General features: G+C 41.3%; 1 protein-coding gene across 9 annotated transcripts in view; it reads right to left on the reverse strand.

Moving 5' to 3' along the window:
• The window catches only part of LOC115095642 (uveal autoantigen with coiled-coil domains and ankyrin repeats-like), a 74,117-nt gene that overhangs the window by 36,320 nt on the left and 16,706 nt on the right, over window positions 1-21,091 (reverse strand). For 7 of the 9 annotated variants that reach the window (XR_003857835.1, XM_029609643.1, XM_029609645.1 and 4 more), the window contains 5 exons: window positions 12,255-12,363; window positions 6,761-6,858; window positions 4,916-4,995; window positions 4,594-4,800; window positions 3,564-3,721 (listed from right to left, as the gene is read on the reverse strand). Coding sequence is in view for 8 of the 9 variants with exons in the window: in XM_029609643.1 (XP_029465503.1) it covers window positions 3,564-3,721; window positions 4,594-4,800; window positions 4,916-4,995; window positions 6,761-6,858; window positions 12,255-12,363 (652 nt within the window). In the remaining variant the exon portion in view is untranslated. The remainder of the gene's footprint in view (window positions 1-3,563; window positions 3,722-4,593; window positions 4,801-4,915; window positions 4,996-6,760; window positions 6,859-12,254; window positions 12,364-21,091) is intronic. The other 2 variants (XM_029609649.1, XM_029609646.1) reach the window with 1 other exon arrangement.

Raw genomic sequence — 21,091 nt, forward strand, 5'->3', positions numbered from 1 at the left:
CCCTCTTGCCTGGACCTGACCACTCTTGATAGCTGCCTGCCCTGAACTTGGCCTGTTCCTGAATCTGTTAGCCTGCCACAGGCCTTGATCCAAGGGTGCATTGGGACTCTGGTTACCTTCACTACCCTAGGGACCCACCTAAGTGCTGCCAGCCACCAGAAGTCAAGGGCTCAACTGGAGGAGGAGGTGGCTGGTAAAGATGAAGCTCCAGACTGTTAGACTACAGGGTGTGTTCGCTAGCTGCCAGCATAGACCACTTGGGTTTGCCCTTGATGCTGCGTCAATTATAGCATAGCACAAAAGGTTCATACACCCGCTATCCTTCACAGCTCCCTGTCTCATGCACAGGACCCTGGGGCAGGCTGAGCTCCAGAGTCTCAATGCATGGATGAGGTGATAGTGTAGGGAAGAGAGTTTTAGATTTGTCAGGAACTGTGGAAATGTCTGGGTAAGGGGGAGCCTGTTCTGAAAGGATGGGCTCTACCTTAATCAGAGTAGAACCAGACTGCTGACACTAACCTTTAAAAAGGAGACAGAGCAGCTTTTAAACTAGATGATGGGGGAAAGCTGACAGTAGCTCAGAAGTGCATGATTCAGAGTGATGCAATAAATGCTAAAGTAGCTCAGGTGCCTCTAAGTAAACAGCAGACAAAGGATTAAGATACCAAATTACTCCTGTCAACTTATAAGCAAGTGTTAATACCAACAAAAAACATACTTTGAAATATTTGTATACAAATACTAAAAGTCTAAAAAATATGAGGGGATAGTTAGAATGTATAATGTAGCAATTTTCAAAAGCCCACTTACACTGGTACGGAACATTTACACATGTGAAATCCAGTTTTAATCATGTAAATCATTTTGAAAATTACCCCTATGATACCAGGATACCTATAATTTTGCTATAAGATGAATCAAATTGGTAGAGGGATGGCACTATATGTTAAAGAAAGCATGGAGTCAAAAAAGATAATTTCATCAGGAAACAAAATGCAAGGCAGAAAGTTTATGGATAGAAATTCCATATGAGAAGAGAGTAGCATAACAATGGGGGTGGACTACCTTCCACCTGGCCAGAATGAACAGAGACGATGAACTGCAAACAGAAATTAGGGAAGCAAACAAAATTAGCAAAGCAGAAATAATAGGTGATTTCAATTATCCTAGTATTGACTGCTTCATGGAGCAGCTGGTACAAGATCTGACAAGAGGAGGATTTATTTTAGACCTAATCCTAAGTGGAATACATGATTTGGTGCAAGAGATAATAGTGCAGAGGCAATAGTGAGCACAACAGGATCGCGTTTGACTTGATAAGTGAAGGGAGGACAATAAGGATATCTATATTGATAGCATTTAATTTGCAAAAGGGAGACTATGATAAAATGAGGAAAATGGTTAGGAATAAAAATGAAAGGAGCAACTGCAAAAATTAAGAGTTTGCATCAGGTATGGACATTGTTTAAAAATAGCATCTTGGAAGCCCAAACCAGATGTGTTCCACACATTAAGAAAGGTGGAAGGAAAGCCAAATGACTGCCAGCATGGTTAAAAGGTGAGGTGAGAGAGGCTATTCTAGTGAAAAGGACATCTTTCAAAAAATGGAAAAAGGATCTGCATGAAGAAAATGGAAAACAGCATAATCACTGGCAAGTTAGATACAAAGAATTGCTAAGAAAGGCTAAGAGAGAATGTGAAAAGAAACTTGTCATGGAAGCAAAATTTTACAATAAATCAGGTACATTGAAGGAAAAAGCCTGTGAGGTAATCAGTTAAACCACTAGGTGATCAAGGGGTAAAAGGAGCACTACAGCAGGACAAGACATAGCAGAAATTTTAAATTAATTCTTTGCTTCAATCTTTACTGAGAAAGATGTAAAGCAGATACCCATACCAGAGGTAATATATAAAGGTGATGATTCAGAGGAATTGAAACAAATCTCAGGGAACCTGGAAGATGAAATAGGGCAAATTTACAAACTAAAAAGCAGAAATCACCTGCACCAAATGGTAAAAGAACATAAGAAGTTGCCATACTGGGTCAGACTGAGGATCCATCTAGGCCAGCATCCCAATTCCAACAGTGGCCAATCCAGGTTACAATCACCTGGCAAGTACCCAAATATTAAATAGATCCCATTCTACTCATGCCAGTGATAGCAGTGGCTATTTTCTAAATCAATCTGTTTCATAGCAGTTTATGGACTCCTCTTCCAGGAACTTATCCAAACCTTTTTTAAACCCAGCTACATTAGCTGTCCTAACCACATCTTTCAGCAATGAATTCCAGAGCTTAATTGTGCATAGAATGAAAAAGAATTTTCTCTGATTTGTTTTAAATGTGCTATTTGCTAACTTCATGGAGTGCCCCCTAGTCCTTCTATTATCTGAAAGGGTAAATAATCGATTCATATTTATCTGTTCTAGTCCCCTCATGATTTTATAGACCTCTATCATATCTCCCTTCAGCTGTCTCTTCTCCAAGCTGAACAGCTCTAACCTCTTTAGCCTTCTTCATAGCGGAGCCATTCCATCCCCTTTATCATTTAGGTCACCCTTCTCTATACCTTCTCTAGTGTATCTTTTTAAAGATGTGGCAACCAGAATTGCATACAGTACTCAAGGTGCGTTCTCATTAAGGAGCGATACAGAGGCATTATAGTATTCACTGATTTATTCACCATTCCCTTCCTAATAATTCCTAACCTTCTGTTTGCTTTTTTGACTGCCACAGCACACTGAGCTGATGATTTCAATGTATTATCCTCTATGACATCTATATTTTTTTTCCTGGATGGTAACTCCTAATATGGAACTAACATCATGTAACTACAGCATAGGTTATTTTCTCCTATATATAACACCTTGCATTTGTCCACATTACATTTTATCTGCCATCTGGATGCCCAGTCTTCCAGTCTTGCAACGTCCTCCTGCAAGTTCTCACAATCTACATGTGATTTAACTACTCTGAATAATTTTGTGTTACCTGCAAATTTGATCACCTCACTGTTTGTATCCCTTTCCAGATCATGTATAAATATACTGAAAAGCCCCAGTCCAAATATAGATCCCCGGGGCACATCCCAGAGAGCTAAAGAACTGAAAAATGAAATTGCAGACCTACTTTTAATAATCTGTAAACTATAATTAAATCAGTTATGGTACCTGTAGATTGGACAGTGGCCAATATAACATTTGTTATATTGTACCAGAAAACTACATATCAGTGAGCCTGATGTCGGTGCTGGGAAAAATGGTTTGAATCTATTATAAAGAATAAAATTACTGAACTTATAAATAATCATAACTTAATGGGAGAAAGCCAAAATGGATTTATCCAAGGGAAGTCTTGCCTCATCAATCTGCTACAGTTTTTGAAGGAGTGAATAAATTACTGTCATCCCAAACATCATATTATTTAAAACCACTTGCCACTTAGATATAGTGGCGAGACAATTAGAAGAAAGTTGGACTCTGTGGACTTTTCATCTTCCAGTCTATCTATGTAATTATATACTATACAAGCGTGATGCTGAATAATACAATACAATATTTACCTCGAGCATTTCTCTCTTGCAAATACCCTTTCATCATAGCTAGATCAGCATTTAGGGTTTGTTTTCTTGCTTCCAAGGCCTTAACTTGTTGTCCTATATGCATCTGCTTACTTTCAAATGTGCTTTTTTGGTGCTGCTTTTCTTGGATACATTCATACCTTGAATTAGAAAGAAATATCAGCTAAATACAGACATCACAATTACCTCTCTTCTTCCCTGTCTGCCCTTCAGAAGCACAGTAAATAAACAAAAGCTTGGAAAATCTGCTTTGATAAGAATGCATTTACAAATTTCATCACATGTTTTATGTTCACTCTTCTGTTTTCTTTCTATTGGCAATCGCAACAATTTCCTGCAGGACCCCATAGGACAATATGAAAATTCTGATAATGAATGGCTATATTTTGTTCGGGAAAAGCAGCTTATGCAGTCCTGGTATTAACCCACCTTACATGGATATAACCCAAGCTGATCCATAACTGGTCCTAACCCTTGATTCCCCTAGTACTGTTTTCACACACAAACAATTCTGCTCTGGGATTACTAATTCAGTATTCAGGTCTGGATTAATTAGCCTGGCTTCTCTCCCTGCCCCTTTCACACTGTGGAACTACATCAGATTCACCGTGGAATAGTTTCTGTTTAAACTTAGATTTGGAATTGACAACAAAACTCCTCTGACATCCCGCATTAGTAATTCTTGGACTGGCTGATCCAGGAGTGAAAATACTTCCCAGGAAAGAATTATTTAATATAGTGCTAAGGTGATATCTGTTCACTTTCAAGTGTGAATACAAACAAGGAGTCAGTCTAGCCTGAAGCTGCAAATAGATCAGGATTAACAGCATATGTGAAAATGGTATCAGAAAAGTAAGATTACATGCATCCCATGGGGTGAAACCTGGATTTGATCAGCCTAAAAAAAAGGAATCCTCTGAAGACCCTATACCAGTAACCTAGATTAAAGGTTTAGAGGGTCTCGTCGAATGAATAGCTTTGCAGATATTTTCTTCTTAATGTTATATTGTACCTTTTAAGGTCATTCTTAAAATTATTTTCCTTCTGTTCTTCCACATTAGCTGAATGGGCCAGTTCTGCTAACTCTTTTCTCAGTAGAGCTTCCTCATTTTCCTTCTGTTTTAATTTGCCTCCATATTCTTGGTGTAGTCTCTCAATCTCTGCATGTCGTTTTTGCATTTCAAGGAACACCTGGCTATAACGCAGTTCCAGTTGAGTTCTACACAGTGGCAGAAAAGCATGGTACTAGTCTAATATGTTATCGTTCTTTGTTATAATCCATTTCCCTTTCAGCTGAACCCAATACACTTAAATTACTCCAGCGAAATACTTACAGGGTCCTTGTGTGTTTCTGCTGGTGATCTCTTGCAGACTGAATATCTTGTCTATGTTGAAGTATATTGTCTTTTCTGACCTGTATAGATACAGGTCAGAAACAGGAAATTAGGAAATAAAGATGTATCTATCACCTATTTACAGAAATATAGGTTATAGCATTGATACAATTACCTACAGACAAGATAATACAACTTTATTAGCACTAAAAACTGCAAAAAAGTATATTAATCACCTATAGATTTGTAGATTATAGTACTAGTAAAAGTATGCCTCCTCCAAAGTGATGCACATAGGGAAAAGTAACCCATACTGTAGTTGCAGAATGTTAGATTCCATATTAGGAGTTATAACCCAGAAAAAAGATCTGGGCATCATTGTGGCTAATACTTTGAAATCCTTGATTCAGGATATGGCGGTGGTCAAAAAAAGCAAATAGAGTGTTAGGAATTATCAGGAAAAGAATGGAGAATATCATAATGCCTCTGTTTCGCTGTGTGAGGTTTTGGTTGCCACATCTCAAAAAAGATATAGTTAAAATGGTAAAGGTATTGAGAATGGCAACCAAAATGATAAAGGAGATGAAACAGTTCCACTATGAGAAAATGCGAAAGAGGTTAGGGCTGTTCAGCCTGGAGAAGAGACAGCTGAGGGGGGATTTGATAGAGATCTATAAAATCATGAGTGGTAAATGTGAATTGGTTATTTACTCTTTCAAAAATACAAAGACTAGGGGACATGCCATGATGTTAGTAAATAGCACAGTTAAAACAAATTGGAGCACATTCTTTTTCACTCAGTGCACAATTTAGCTCTGGAATTAATTGCCAGAGGATGTGGTAAAGGCAGTTAGTGTAGCTGGGTTTTAAAACATTTGAACACGTTCCTGGAGAAGCCCATAAATTGTTATTAAACAGGCTGACTTGGGGAAAGCCATTACTTATCTCTAGGCATTAGCAGCATGGGATCTATTTACTGTTTGGGATTGTGCCAGGAACTTGTGATCTGGATTGGTCACTGTTAGAAACAAGATACTGGGCTTCACGGACCTTCAATATGATCTAGTATTGCAATTTGTATGTTTTTATGTACCTTCATTCAAATAGTAAATGAGCAGCTGGTTGATGATGTGCATATCATATTTTCTACATTTTAGCAAAAGGTTGCAACTGTAAACATTTTCATAAGAGTTTTGGGGTGGATTTTCAAAGGGCACATATATTACGCTCATAACCCCGAAAAACTGCTCCTGCGAGTGCCGAGCCTATTTTGCATAGGCTTGGCGACGCGCACAAGCCCCGGGATGCACGTATGTCCCGGGGCTTGAAAAAAGGGGTGGAGCGGGGGCGATCCGGGGCAGGGCGGGGGCATGGCCAGAGACCTCCGAAGGCCTGCTAGGCCGGGGAATCATGCGCCGGCACTTGGCCGGCACACGCAACTTATGCCTGTCCGGAGGCAGGCGCAACTTAAATAATAAAAGTAAGGGGGGGGGGGGATTGTGCGGGGGGGGGGGGGGGGGGAAAGAAAGTTGCCTTTGAGGCCGCTCTGATTTTGGATTTTGGAGCAGCCTTGGAGGAAATGGGGAAAGCCATCGGTGCTCCCCTAGGGCTCGGTGCGCACAAGGTGCACAAGTGTGCACCCCCTTGCGCGTGCCGACTCCGGATTTTGTAACATGCGCAGCTGCATGCGCATGTTATAAAATCGGGGGTAGGTTAGAAAATTTGGCCCTTCATATCTCTGTATTTCACTATATGTCCCTTTAGTTGGCCCTTATTCATTTTAGAAAATACCTTGTAAGGTTACCTTTCACCAATTTTATTGACAGAAAAATAAAAGTAACCTACGTATTCTTGTTCATGGTAGAACTGTTGTTTGTTATTTTCTTGCTGATGTTGAAGGTCATTCATTTCTCTTTCATCATCCAATATTTTCTTCCTAGCAACTGAAAATAATTAAATTACTTGGAGCCATGACAAGAGGTGCAATTAACAGGAAGTAAGGAAGGCTTCATTTGCTGTTCAAGAACACAATAAGAATTTGTGAGTCTGCTTAAATAGCGCAGGGTATCCACATTCTCTGTTGCTCTTTACTGCTGTACTGTTATGTGACGCTACCATTTCTGGGCTTTAGCACCATCTGCAACAAATATTGTCTGGGTTAGTCATTAATGCTCTGCATCAACACTCCAATAAACAAGTTTATCTCAGGGTGATAGAACAAATGAAAGAGTTTTTTAAATTAAAATTAGAAACATGGAATATGATGTTAGGGAAAGACTCTAATACCCAGCTCTTCTGACCCGTTTCCTACTTTTTGCAGTGCCATAAACCCCAGCTGATCTCTGGCTTTCCTTTCTTCACAAATAAAGATCGTCTGCTTGTCCCACATTACTGTTCTTGCATCTACCACCTCCACCGAGAGGCCGGTCCATGAAGAAATATTTTTTACAGTTATTCCTGAATCTATCTGCTTGGAGCCTTATATGAAGGTGCCTTGTTCTAGAATGTTTGTTCCACTGACAAATGTTTGTTTCTGGTGCACTCTCTATACTTTTGAAGCATTTAAATGTCTCGATTGCATCTTCCTCTCCTCTCCTCTCCTTCAACATATACATACTTAGCTCCTTAATAGGGGCATTCATCAAAAATCGTTATGGCATTAACACACGCAATAACTTGTTAACGCATGCGATAATCGTACTATTGCATGCCGCAAATGCAAATTTTTAGAAGGGGCGGGATTAGCGAGGGGTTTGGGTGGGATTAATGAAAATGAGGGGCAATATCATAAGAACATAAGAAATTGCCATGCTGGGTCAGACCAAGGGTCCATCAAGCCCAGCATCCTGTTTCCAACAGAGGCCAAAACCAGGCCACAAGAACCTGGCAATTATCCAAACACTAAGAAGATCCCATGCTACTGATGCAATTAATAGCAGTGGCTACTCTCTAAGTAAACTTGATTAATAGCCTTTAATGGACTTCTCCTCCAAGAACTTATCCAAAACCTTTTTTGAACCCAGCTATACTAACTGCACTAACCACATCCTCTGGCAAACAAATTCCAGAGCTTTATTGTGCATTGAGTGAAAAAGAATTTTCTCCGATTAGTCTTAAATGTGCTACTTGCTAACTTCATGGAATGCCCCCTAGTCCTTCTATTATTCGAAAGTGTAAATAACCGAGTCCCATCTACTCGTTCATGATCTTAAAGACCTCTATCATATCCCCCCTCAGCCGTCCCTTCTCCAAGCTGAACAGCCCTAACCTCTTCAGCCTTTCCTCATAGGGGAGCGGTTCCATCCCCTTTATCATTTTGGTTGCCCTTCTCTGAACCTTCTCCATTGCAACTATATCTTTTTTGAGATGTGGCGACCAGAATTGTACACAGTATTCAAGGTGTGGTCTCACCATGGAGCGAAATAGAGGCATTATTACATTCTCCATTTTATTAACCATTCCCTTCCTAATAATTCCTAACATGCTATCACATGGTTTTAACACCGGAAATAACTATACCTTTTCTCCTGGCATTAAGCTGTGTGATATGCTCGAAACAGCCATAACGCAATTAGGGATAAATTTTGCAAATTGCATTTCAGCCATTTCTGGGCTTGGGAGGGAGAAAAGAGGAGTGGAGTAGAGAGAGAGAGCACCTCTGGGGAAGCCTTCACAGTATTCAACTATTTGTATAACTATAGGAGGGCCAGCTAATAGCTCGAGGTGAGGTATTGGTGGTGGTTTAGGGTTTTGGGGCCAGTTTTACATACAGAGTGAGACATACGAACTGCACAGTACACCTTAGTGAAGATTTGAAGTCATTTGGAGTGAGGAAAGTCTCACAAAGATGAGATTTCTACTATGTTATCTCAGCCTAGCTTGATGGTACCCAGTTATAGCATCCATCAAGCTAGCGCGAGAGTACATTGTAGAAATATCATCTTTGTGATACTTTCCTCACTCCAAATGACATCAAATCTTTACCAAGGTGCACTATGCTGTTCGTATATCTCATTCAACATGAAAAACTGGCCCCTAAACCACTACCACCTCACCTCGAGCTATTAGCTGGCCCTCCTATAGAGATATAAATAGTTGACTACTTTGAGGGCCTTATAAATAATCTCTCCCTCTCTCTCTCTCTCACTCTCACTCTCTCTCCTGTAATTCTAAAAATTACCCTAAACATTAGATGAATCTAGGGGTAAGTTTATTTTCCATCTCCCATTTTTGGGCTAATTTTCAATCACTTGCAGACATAAAATTCTGTTTTATATGTGCAAGTGGCTCCCATCTTTCTTTTTTATTGCCCTCATCACATGGGGGAACATTTCTTACTCAGGTAGTGCTGTCATAGTGCCATCAAAGAAAATAATGCACACTGTGTGTTTGGAATAACCTGGGGCAGTTTGCATGGAAATTCAGTCAGCAACTGTTTTTTTTGACAAGTTATCATGCCTCCTAATGAAATAAAGTTCCTAAACATCAAGACATTGTCCTATGATGTCATATAAAATAAAGGTCACAGCCTAATAGTGGATTGTGAATTGTGTCAAACAAAAAAATTAAGTGTGCACTCGTTTCAAATATATCAAATTTCAAAACAAACCTTTCACTCCTCCACTTGGGTACCCTAATGATTAGAACAGCAGGCAAGTACCAGGGATGCATGCATTCAAATCCCACTAACACTCTCTGTGATGCTGGGCAAGTCACTCCATCCTCCATTGCTTCAGGATTTCCCCTGGTTGTAAAATATTACTAAAAAAATTGCTATGGTTTAGCTGCCTGCATGAATACTGTGCAATGGCGGCTCCAGGCTGTGGGGCTGCCGTGAATTAAAGGGGCTAATCTTACTCCTCCAAGTGTGGTAAAGAACTCGAGGGTCTCTCAAAATCCCCTGTCCAGTCACCCACTCAGGTAGCCAAAGTCCCAAAATAAACTTTAAAGGGCATATGTGGTGCTTGTCTCGGCCCCCAAACCTCTCCCTTCCCTCCTCTCACCCCTCCTCTCACCCACACTCCCTTCTTGCACTCACACCTCCTGACTTCCCTCACCTCTTTTCCGCTCCCTCCCTCCCACCCCCTTCTCACACACTGCCTTGCCATTCCTTTCATCCTCTGTCTCCATTCACTCCTTCCCCCTCCTCTCATCTCCTTGCCACTCCTCTCATCCCCCCTTTCTCTCACTCTTGTTCTGCTCCTTTTCCCTCCTGACACCCCTTTCCTTCTTTACCTTCCTCACCTCACTCTCTCCTATCCACTTCCCTCTACTGACTCAAAGGCAGCCCTCTCACCTCACAGGACGTCTCTTCTGCTGACACGGGTGGAGGACCCTGCCAGCTCTTCCTTCTTTCTCTGCTGCCGCACAAGACTTGCTGTCTTGCTGATGGGCTTGTGGACCCAGCCAGCACTTCCTCCTTTCACTGTCATTCTAGCTTTGGGACCCAACCAGCAGTTCTTCCTTTCCCTGCCATGCGAGACTTGCCAGTAGGGGTTTGGGACCTCACTTCCTTCTGCCACCGCAGTGGAAGACCTGTTGGCTTGCTGGTGGGGGTTGGGGATCCCACCAGAACTTCCTGTTTCCCTTGCTATCGCATGTGGTGTAGAAAAAGGTAAACCTTGCTCCGTGCGCTAATTTGGCTGTGGACAAAGATTAATCCTCTCTCCTGTACTGCCTTTTGAACTTCTCCTCCTTCTCTCCTAGAGCTTTCTGAACTTCTGCTTTTATTACTCCTCAGATTCTTAGGCTCTACCCATTGGAGTGTTCTTAAAGCATCTCACTCTACTCTTCTTTTTCTCTTGTTGCATACACTTCTTGGTAAAGCCATATGGTCACCTGGTAAGCAATCTTTGGGTCCTTTGCACTAACAATAACTCCGACAGTGCCAGATTTATCCTCCACAGCATTTAGGTTTGCAAACCAGAAGCAGTTTTTCAAGTTTTGAATCTATATTCTTTTGCAGCATTCAGGCTTGCACGCCAGAGGCACATTTTGCAGTTTAAAATTCTTTATGTAGGAAGTAAAATATGGACAGTTGAGCTATGATACAACTAGGTACATATAGAGATGATATGTACCTCTTTGAATAATAATAAAGAAATAAAAACAAGAAGAGGGTGGCAAAAATACTTAGACATGCGAATGCAAAACAACCAATATTCTATAACATTTAATGATCACAAGAATCAATTATTTAGCCAATAGTCAATCCTGTTTTAATTGATTTTCTTCAAATGCAGATAAAAGTACTGTGCAAACAAATGTATGATGGCACCAATTCCTGACAAATAGTGAATGCAAAAGGTTCTCTTTGTATGATACAATAACTTTCATTAAATGCTGATTGGAAGTGTGAGGCAAGAACGCTAAAAGTTTTGTTTTGAAACTGGATTTATTTGCAGTGGCAGCACATTTTTTGACATTTCACAATCCTCTTTCTTGCTGTGATACATTATGATGTGGGTTAAATATATTTCTATTTGATTTTTTTTTCATAATTAAAGATGCCAGGATTTCAACAGACTCTAATTATGCCCCACAAGATCTACACTATAGAACACTTCCTGACTGACTGACTGACTGCCCTAACTCCTGTTCATATTTATGAACTCTGTGCACCCTGAGGGTGCTCCTGTACAGAGTTAAATGGGACATACTCCTGCAGCATTGTCATTTCAACAGCACAATCTTCTTGCCTTTCAGGCATTCATTTAAATTATAATTAGAGCTTTTGTTTTATGGGGATTTTAATTTGGCAGCCACAAAGTCTGAGAGAGATTCTGAGCTCTGGGCAGTAGCGACTTCAAGCTGCTGCTGGTAGCTGGGGGCAGCACAATGGTTTTCATGGGTTTTGTAGGAAGTTTCATTTGAAACCTGGAGAAACCACTGTGCTACCCCAGCTACCTGGAGCAGCCAGAAGTTGGCACTCTCAGAAGCTCATAGTCTCCTCTCTGTCAGACTTCATGGCGCGCCAGATTAAAATCCCTGGAAAACAAATGCCCTAATTATAACTTTTTATAGTTCAAAAATTCCATGTATCTAGAGATTTGGATTAGTTGTCACATTTCTGAGTATGAAAGTGAAAATTCAGCTAGTATATTGTTGGAGCAGCTGAAATATGTCAGCAAATGAAATTAACAGAAAGCCCTTTTCTTGAAATCTGAGCTCTGTCATATTTCATGAAGAAATAAAGAGAAAGGATCACTATGTTTATGATCTGAAAGTTTTAGGCATAGATTATATGTTCTCAAACTACCTGATCATTTTTTGGGAAACTTATTACTGTAGTTTTTATTCATCCTATATAAAGGGTAAAGAAACAAGAGGACAGTGTTACCATTCTCGTAATCTGTGATCATCCTTTGCAGAACTCGTTTCTGTCTCTGGACATCTCCTTGGAACCGTCTCAGAGCCCTCTCCTCGTGTTTGTGCTGTAACATAGAGTTCTATACATAATTAAATAAAACCTTTACCAAAACATAGACTTCACACTTAAACTTTAAAGATCTAAGTTTTGTCCCAGTAGAAAATGATATTATCCCTGCTAGCCCTTGAAGAGATGTCCAGCTCCAAAAGCAGTGACTATAGCAATAGAGTTAATTGTCTGTTAGCTCTGTTGCTAAAAAATGACCCAGAGGGCACATTCCCAAACCAGCAGAGAGTGGACTGGTAAGGAAATCCCCCTCCCAACCCTGACTGGGAGCACCACGTAACATACGCGCACATACACACAGGGACGGTAACTTTGATACTAACGCACGGGTGCACATGTTCATACGTATGCAGGCTTGCATCAAATGAAGCAGATTATTTTATAACATACATGCGTATATGCGTACATGGTATAAAGTAGGCTGAATTCGCCCACGTGTATTCACAATTTTATATGGATGTGCGCAAATGCCATCAGTACCACATAAGTGGGAGGATTTTAGTAGAGAAACATGGCGCTGCAATTCCCAGTTTTCCTAGTTCATTCTCAGTTTGCCCAGGTAAGAGAGAGAGGACTTCCTAACCCCCCTAGTTAAATAGCTTCCCTTTTACCCTGTTAGCATCAACCCTTAAACCCCCACTGACTAACCTGGATTTTCTTATTTTATTACTTACATGCCATCCATAGCAATAGAAAAATGGCAGGGGACCCTGACACGCGCTTGTCTGTGTCAATACTTACATAAACATTTCGTGTTAAAAGTCCTATCATAAAGAACAAAGTTGCTGAACATATAGATGGGCATAGTTTAATAAGACAAGGTCAACATGGATTTAGCTAAGGGAAGTCTTGCCTCACCAATCTGCTACATTTTATTTGAGGGCATAAATGAACATGTGGATAATGGTGAGTCTGTTACAATAGTGTATCTGAATTTCCAGAAAGCATTTGACAAAGTCCCTCATAAGAGACTTCAAAAGAAATTAAAAAGTCATGAGCCAGGGGGCAGTGTCCTATTGGGAATTGGGAACTGGTTAAAAGACAGGAAAAAGAGAGTAGGGCTACATGGTACATTTTTCCAATGGAGAAAGGTGAAGAGTAGAGTGCCCCAGGGATCTGTTATGCTTATATTTATTTGTATGTGTAACCCCAACTCTGGGTGTAGGTTGCTACCCATTGAGGCCATTAAAATATTTGTTGTTCTCGTGGAGACAGGAACCTTCCCAGGCTGACTCTTCCCTCCAGGGCCTGGGTTCTTAGTCGAATGCAGGGAATGATGACTCCAAGGGCCTCGAGTGCTAAGGGTGGCTTCTTTGTCTCTATTATTTCCCTGGGGCAACCAATGTATGCCTGTCCCGCAGCGTGCTGGGCGTATCAGGGAAAGACTGGTGTCACTGTACTGGTGGCCAAACAAATCTTTACTAATGAAAATGATGAAACTGGCTCAGTCTTAATTCTCAGCAGCACGATGATTTCTCGTTACAATTTCCTCCTCAGTCCGCACAGGAAGGTCAAAATGCCAGCCAGAGGAAATCCTACCCTCCAGGGCTTGGAAAAAATAGGGTCCCAAGTGGGTAGGGTGACCCTTTGATGGGTAGAACCATCCTTTCCAACTGGCAAGGATATTTTGTTGCAGCCTCTGCACAGAGAGATACAACTCTCTCTCTCCTCAGGGTCTGGAAGCACCAGTTGGGTGACTTCTTGTAAAGTAGGCTTGAAATTAGGCTTACCAAACTCAGGAAAACTCTGGGGTGACTCACAGTGGGTCACTAATACCCCCTTCCTCCTTAAGACTCACGGAGGGCAGGTCTTCCCTTAACCTGCCCAGACCCAGACCAAAGGTTCTCCGTTCTCTGAGCCAGGAGCTGAACTGGATCCAGAAAAGCCCCAGTACTTAAAAGATAAAAGGTCAAAAAAATGACCCAGATGGGAAATGCCCAAACCAGCCAGAGAGTGGACTGGAAAGGAAAACCCCCTCCCAACCCTAACCAGGAGCACCAAGCAGGGCTTGCCTGGCTGAAACTGGCTGGGCCTGTAAAATAACAAAACTCTGTACTCAGTACTAAGCCCAAAGGACTGCTTCCTCAGCTGTAGCTGGGGAGTTATTACATAGCATTACTGGTGGGATGGCCATGACAAACCCCGCAGAAGGAGGGTCTACATCTGCATGGACCTCCCATAATCCATCCTACTCTGACTAGCTGACACTGTTACTAAATATCCAGGGCTTACTGGTAACCCGAGAAGTGCCCGGTTTACATATGCTACCAAAATCTTAGGTGGCTTACAACATACAGTTACAGTCACAATAAAATAGTAAAGAATAATGAAACGCTACTATAAAACATGACATAAAACAAGGAATAAAATGCCAAGCATTAAAAACTAGCATAAACTTATCGCTGCTTCCAAAATAAATACAACAAAAACACAGCTTTTGCAACATGACATAAAGCATAAATAAAGGATAAAATGCCAAGCAATAAAATCTAACATTTATCACTGCTTCTAATGTAGGTAAAACAAAGAATCACAGCTGATAAGTTTTCTCAAAAAATATAGGGGCGGATTTTAAAAGGGTTACGCACATAATATACGCGTGTAACCCTTTTAAAACCCTCCTGTGCGTGCCAAGCCTATTTTGCATAGGCCCAGGGACGCGCGCAAGCCCCGGGATGTGCGTATGTCCCAGGGCTTGAAAAAGGGGGCAGGGCGTGGGCTGGAGCCTCCAGGCACAGCGGCCATTTGCTGTTGTACCCGGGATCGCGGGCCGGCCGTCGGCTGGCGCGTGCAACCTACATCTGCCCGGAGGCAGGCGCAACTTAAAAGTTAAAGGTAAGGGGGTGGGGGGTTTAGGCAGGGCTGCGGGGTGGGTTAGGTAGGGGAAGGGAGGGGAAGGTGGGGGGGTGAAGGGAAAGGAGGGAACGGAGGGAACGGAGGAAGGCTGCACAGCTCGGCGCGCACAAGTTGCACAATTGTGCACCCCCTTGCACGTGCCGACCCTGGATTTATAACATGCGTGCGGCTGCGTGCGCATGCTATAATATCGGGTGTAGACTTGTGCACGCACAAATCTACGCCCGCGCACAATTCTTAAAATCTGGCCCATAGTTTTTAGTTGCTTCTTAAAAATGATTATGGACTAGCCAGACAGATTTAAACTTAACCCTGAATTGGACAGGGAGCCAGTACAAACTCAACCTAACAGGAGTTATATGTTCCCTAATCGAAGGACCAGATATGAAACAGGTGGCGGCATTCTACAGTAGCTGCAGAGACTTGACTGAAACAGCAGGAAGACCCAAGTATAATATGTTGCAGTAGTCAATTAGAGTGTTATCAAAGACTGGACTACCATCTGAAACTCAGAGGGTTGCAAAAGTGCTTTTAGTAGAGATGTGAATCGTGTCCTCGATCGTCTTAACGATCGATTTCGGCTGGGAGGGGGAGGGAATCGTATTGTTGCCATTTGGGTGTGTAAACTATCGTGAAAAAATCGTTAAAATCGTGAGCCGGCACACTAAACCCCCCTAAAACCCCACCCCGACCCTTTAAATTAAATCCCCCACCCTCCCGAACCCCCCCCAAATGTTTTAAATTACCTGGGGATCCGGCGGTGGTCCAGAACGGCGGCGGTCCGGAACGGTCCCCTCAATAGAATCGTGTTTGTCTTCAGCCGGCGCCATTTTTCAAAATGGCTGCCGCAAAATGGCGGCGGCCATAGACAAAAACGATTCGACGGAGGAGGTCGTTCTGCACCCCCGCTGGACTTTTGGCAAGTCTTGTGGGGGTCAGGAGGCCCCCCCAAGCTGGCCAAAAGTTTCCTGGGAGTCCAGCAGGGTTCCGGGAGCGATTTCTTGCCGTGAATCGTTTTCGTACGGAAAATGGCGCCGGCCATACGCGTATAGCCAGCGCCATTTTCCGTACGGAAAATGGCGCCGGCAGGAGATCGACTGCAGGAGGTCGTTCAGCGGGGGTCCGGACCGCCGCTGAACGACCTCCTGCACTCGATCTCCTGCCGGCGCCATTTTCCGTACGAAAACGATTCGTGGCAAGAAATCACACCCGGAACCCCGCTGGACTCCCAGGAAACTTTTGGCCAGCTTGGGGGGGCCTCCTGACCCCCACAAGACTTGCCAAAAGTCCAGCGGGGGTCCGGAACGACCTCCTCCGTCGAATCGTTTTTGTCTATGGCCGCCGCCATTTTGCGGCGGCCATTTTGAAAAATGGCGCCGGCTGAAGACAACACGATTCTATTGAGGGGGCCGTTCCGGACTGCCGCCGTTCTGGACCACCGCCGGATCCCCAGGTAATTTAAAGCATTGGGGGGGGGGTTCGGGAGGGCGGGGGATTTAATTTAAAGGGTCGGGGGTGGGTTTTAGGGGGTTTTAGTGTGCCGGTTTTCCTGCCCTCCCCCTTCCCCTGATTTACGATTTTTTAACGATAAATCGGGGGAATTGGTATTGTATCGTGGCCCTAATGATTTTTTGACGATTTAAAATATATCGGACGATATTTTAAATCGTCAAAAAACGATTCACATCCCTAGCTTTTAGTGCCTGTAATAATCACAATTTATAAAATCCGACTTTAACCATTTGCTCTGATCTGTATTTAATAAGTTAATTTGTTGAAAGTCAGCCAGGATTTAATTACACTCATACAAGATGAAACCTTGGTTGAGGTTTCTGACCATGAGCTATCAACCAGCATCTAAAACTGTATGTTGTTTTGGGGCCATTGTTTTTTAATATATTTATACATGACCTGGAAATAAGAAAAAATAGTGAGGTAATCAAATTTGCTAATGACACAAAATTATTCAAAGTTGTTAAATCACAAGCCCCGGGACGCGCGTATGTCCCGGGGCTTTGAAAAAGGAGCGGGAAGGGGGCGGGGCGGGGGTGAAGCGCCAGTCCAGGGGCGATCCGGGGGCAGGACCAAGGCCTCCGGAACAGCGTAAAGAACAAAATAAAGGTAGGGGGGATTTAGGTAGGGTTGGGGGGCAGGTTAGATAGGGGAAGAGAGGGGAAGGTGGGGGGAGGGAATGGGGAAAGCCATTGGGGCTCCCCTAGAGCTCAGCGCGTGCAAGGTGCACAAGTGTGCACCCCATTGCGCTCGCCGGATTTTATAACATGTGCACAGCTGCGGACACATGTTATAAAATCAGGCGTAGATTTGTGTGCGCCGGGTTGCGCGCACAAATCTATGCCCGCGCGTAGCTTTTAATATCTGCCCCTTAGAGAAGAGTAACCCAAATTATAGCTACACAATGCAAGGTTCCACAGTAGAAATCACCATTCAGGAAAATAATCTAGTCATCATTGTTGATAATATGTTGAAATCTTCTGCTCAGTGTGCAGCAGCATCCAAGAAAGCAAATAGAATGCTAGGAATTATTAGGAAAAGAATGGAAAATAAAACAGAGAATATCATAATGCCTCTGTATCACTCCATGGTGAGACCTCATCTTGAGTATTGTGTGTACTTCTGGTCATAACATCTCAAAAAAGATATAGCCAAATTAGAAAAGGTACAGAGAAGGGTATCCACTATCCAAAATGATGAAGGGGATGGAACAATTCCCCTATAAGGAAAGGCTAAGGAAGTTAGGACTCTTCAGCATGGAGAAGAGACAGCTGAGGAGAGATATGATAGACATCTATAAAATGAGTAGAAAGGAACAAGTAAAGATTAATCGGTTGTTTACTCTTTGAGAGTATATAAAGATTAGGGGACATACAATGAAGTTACTAGGTGATATATTTATAATTAATAAAAATATATTTTTTACTCAATATACAATTAAGTTCTGGAATTCATTGCTAGAGGATGTGGTGAAAGTTATTAGCATTTAAAAAAGGTTTGGACAAGTTTCCATTATTGAGGTAGAATTGCAGAAATACATTGCTTATCCCTGGGATAAACAGCATAATCTATCTACCCCTTGGGATTCTATCAGGTACTTGTGACTTGAATTAGCCACTGTTGGAAACAAGATAGTGGACTTGGTTAATCTTTGGTATTACCCAGTATGGCAAATCTTAGGCGTTCTTATGCTAGGAAAATTGTGTTTACATATTACAAAATAATTTGTTTGAGGGTTAAACTATTACTATGTATAAATATTGTGAGCTATGAAAGTAATTTGCCAGTTTGCATTAATTCTGCATGTAGTTTGTTCTTTGTATGCTGGGAAAGTAGTTTGCAAGTCTGCATTAATCCCGTGTGCAGTTTGAGTTTTGAATTTAATTCTGAGTATATCTTTGTGTTCTGGGAAAGTTGTTTCAAGTTTGATTTAATTCTGTGTCCTTTACTTTGCGAAGGCATGAAAGCTGATAAAATTGGTAAAACAATAATACTGAGAGATTTAAATTACCCCAACTACTGACTGGGTAAATATCACATTGGGACATGCCAAGGAGGTAAAGTTCCTAGATGCTATAAATTACTATTTCATAATCATTAGAGATGAGCATTTGCTTGAAACAAATGGGCAAAACATAATGAACGTGCACTTATTTGTTTCATTTGTGGAACTCCATAACGAATGGAGTGATCCCACAAATGAAATAAATAATCTTCTTCCCATTTGTTTATGTTTCCCATTCATTTCTATGGCAATAAGAAAAAACCTGGTAACTATAGCAATAGCTCTTGCCTGTTTTCAGAGCCTTATTTATTTATTTATTTATTTACTTACTGCCATTCAAAATTTCTAGGTGGTTTCCACATTTACATCCATAAAATCAACAATAAAACATATAACATAAAACATAAAAGATTAAAACTTAAAATTAAAATAAATATACTAGGCAAATATTAAAATAAAATAAAAACATTATAACATACCAATCATAAAATAAACAACAATGAGCTCTGCACATTCCTCCATAATGCCATTGATTAGCTACCAAAATTACTTATCTTCCATATCATAAGACCTGCATAAAATTGAGACCTAAATAGAACAAAAAATTACTAAGTATAGTAAATTAGTAAAATGAGAATATGTGCCCTTTTAAAACCTGTCTTATGCCCATAATATCATTAGTTAAAAGCTTGCTGTAAAAGGAAGCCCTTAACCAATTTCCTGAATTTTGAAAATGAAGTCTCTTCTTTTAATGGGCTTGGCAAAGAGATCCAGAGCTCATAACCTTGCACATAGAAAAAATGCTTCATGGGATTCATCTAATCCAACCACTGTATGTAAAGGGACATCAAAAAGATTTAGTGTAGTAGATCTGAGAGGCCTAGATGATTGATAAGATTTCAGAGAAGCATTAAAACTAGAAGGCACAAGGCTGTTAAGACCTTAAAAAACTAGCATCAAAATCTTAAATTTAATCTGCCAATTAATTGGTAACCAATGGTGCTTTATTGAAATTGGAGTACTATGTTGGCAGATTGGTGTCCCAAACACTACTCTAGCAGCTAAGTTCTAGACATACTATTATGACTTAATGGAAGTCTGAGGGAGACCATTAAACAAGTTATTACAGTAGAGAAGACATTACAAAGGAATGTGCCACACCTTTTAATCCATTTTCATTCAAATAGGAGCTAAGTCTACATAGTATGTGTAGTTTATAATAGGCACCCCTCACAACCTGACTAATATGAAGGTTCAAAGACAGCGAGGAGTCTATAATAACTCCAAGAATGCAGGCCTGAGTGAAAAAAGGGATCAGAGCTCCTTCCACAGTCAAGGAACTAGGGATGTCTTGTGCAAGATAATGAGCTAAGTAAATAATTTCTGTTTTACTCATATTGAGAGATAGCTTATTATCAGTAATCCATACTCTCAATGTAGTCAAGCATTTGGAAATTCTGTCAAGGGCTTCTTTATAAGAACTTTTTGTTGAAACAATAGCCTAAACAGAACAAATGGGAGAAATATAAATGTTAAACAAAGAGGCTGATAGAGCAGATCCCTATGGAACACCAGTATTTAAACTAAACACATCTGATTTCTGCCCAGGTAACAATATGCATCAATTTCTACCATGAAAGAACAAAGTCAAGGCAGAACAATTTGGCAAGGAGACTAGCCAGAGAATAAATCACAGTACAACATCTTTTTAAATAGCTTATATCTTCTATCTGGATCAAGTAATATTGATGTCCTCCTACTATAAAGTCTGAGCAAATCCAAGAAGCTCTATAATTCCTCTCTAGCTTTTTGCAAAGAAGGACATGCTACTAGAAGTTCTCATGGAGTTTTAAAAAGCTTACACATTTTGGGATTTGGTGCACATAAAAGGCTGCTTCTTCAGTGGTCTCACACACTCACTGTGCCAGTTAAAGAGGCAGTACACTGCTGCTGATTTGGATTTTTCTCTTCACTAGGGGAAGGTCAGGGTGATAGTGTGAAAATTGCAGCTGCAGAATTGCTAGTGATTTTTTTCTCTCTGTCTCTCTGGACACTAGAGAGAAAAGCAGTACATGCTCAGAGCGTGAAGAGTATTACCAAGCTGCTAGTCTTTTTGTCTGTTAGTGTTTATCAGGTTTTTTTGTTTGTGGAGTCAGTCAGCACTATTGCACACAACACAGCATATATACACTGTATATATGTATGTGTCTGTGACAGTTCTCCAAACAGTGAGTGGTACTGTGACCAGGGATACAGTTGCAGTATCAAATTCATTTGTAATATCTACCCCCAGTAGGCAGTACACTTTAATAAATTCTATCATGTCAGAAAAAGAGAGAAAAAGAAATATTGCCAGGTTTGGCAGCTT

This window comes from Rhinatrema bivittatum, chromosome 7, assembly GCF_901001135.1.
Source record: "Rhinatrema bivittatum chromosome 7, aRhiBiv1.1, whole genome shotgun sequence".
In the NCBI taxonomy this organism is placed as follows: domain Eukaryota; kingdom Metazoa; phylum Chordata; class Amphibia; order Gymnophiona; family Rhinatrematidae; genus Rhinatrema; species Rhinatrema bivittatum.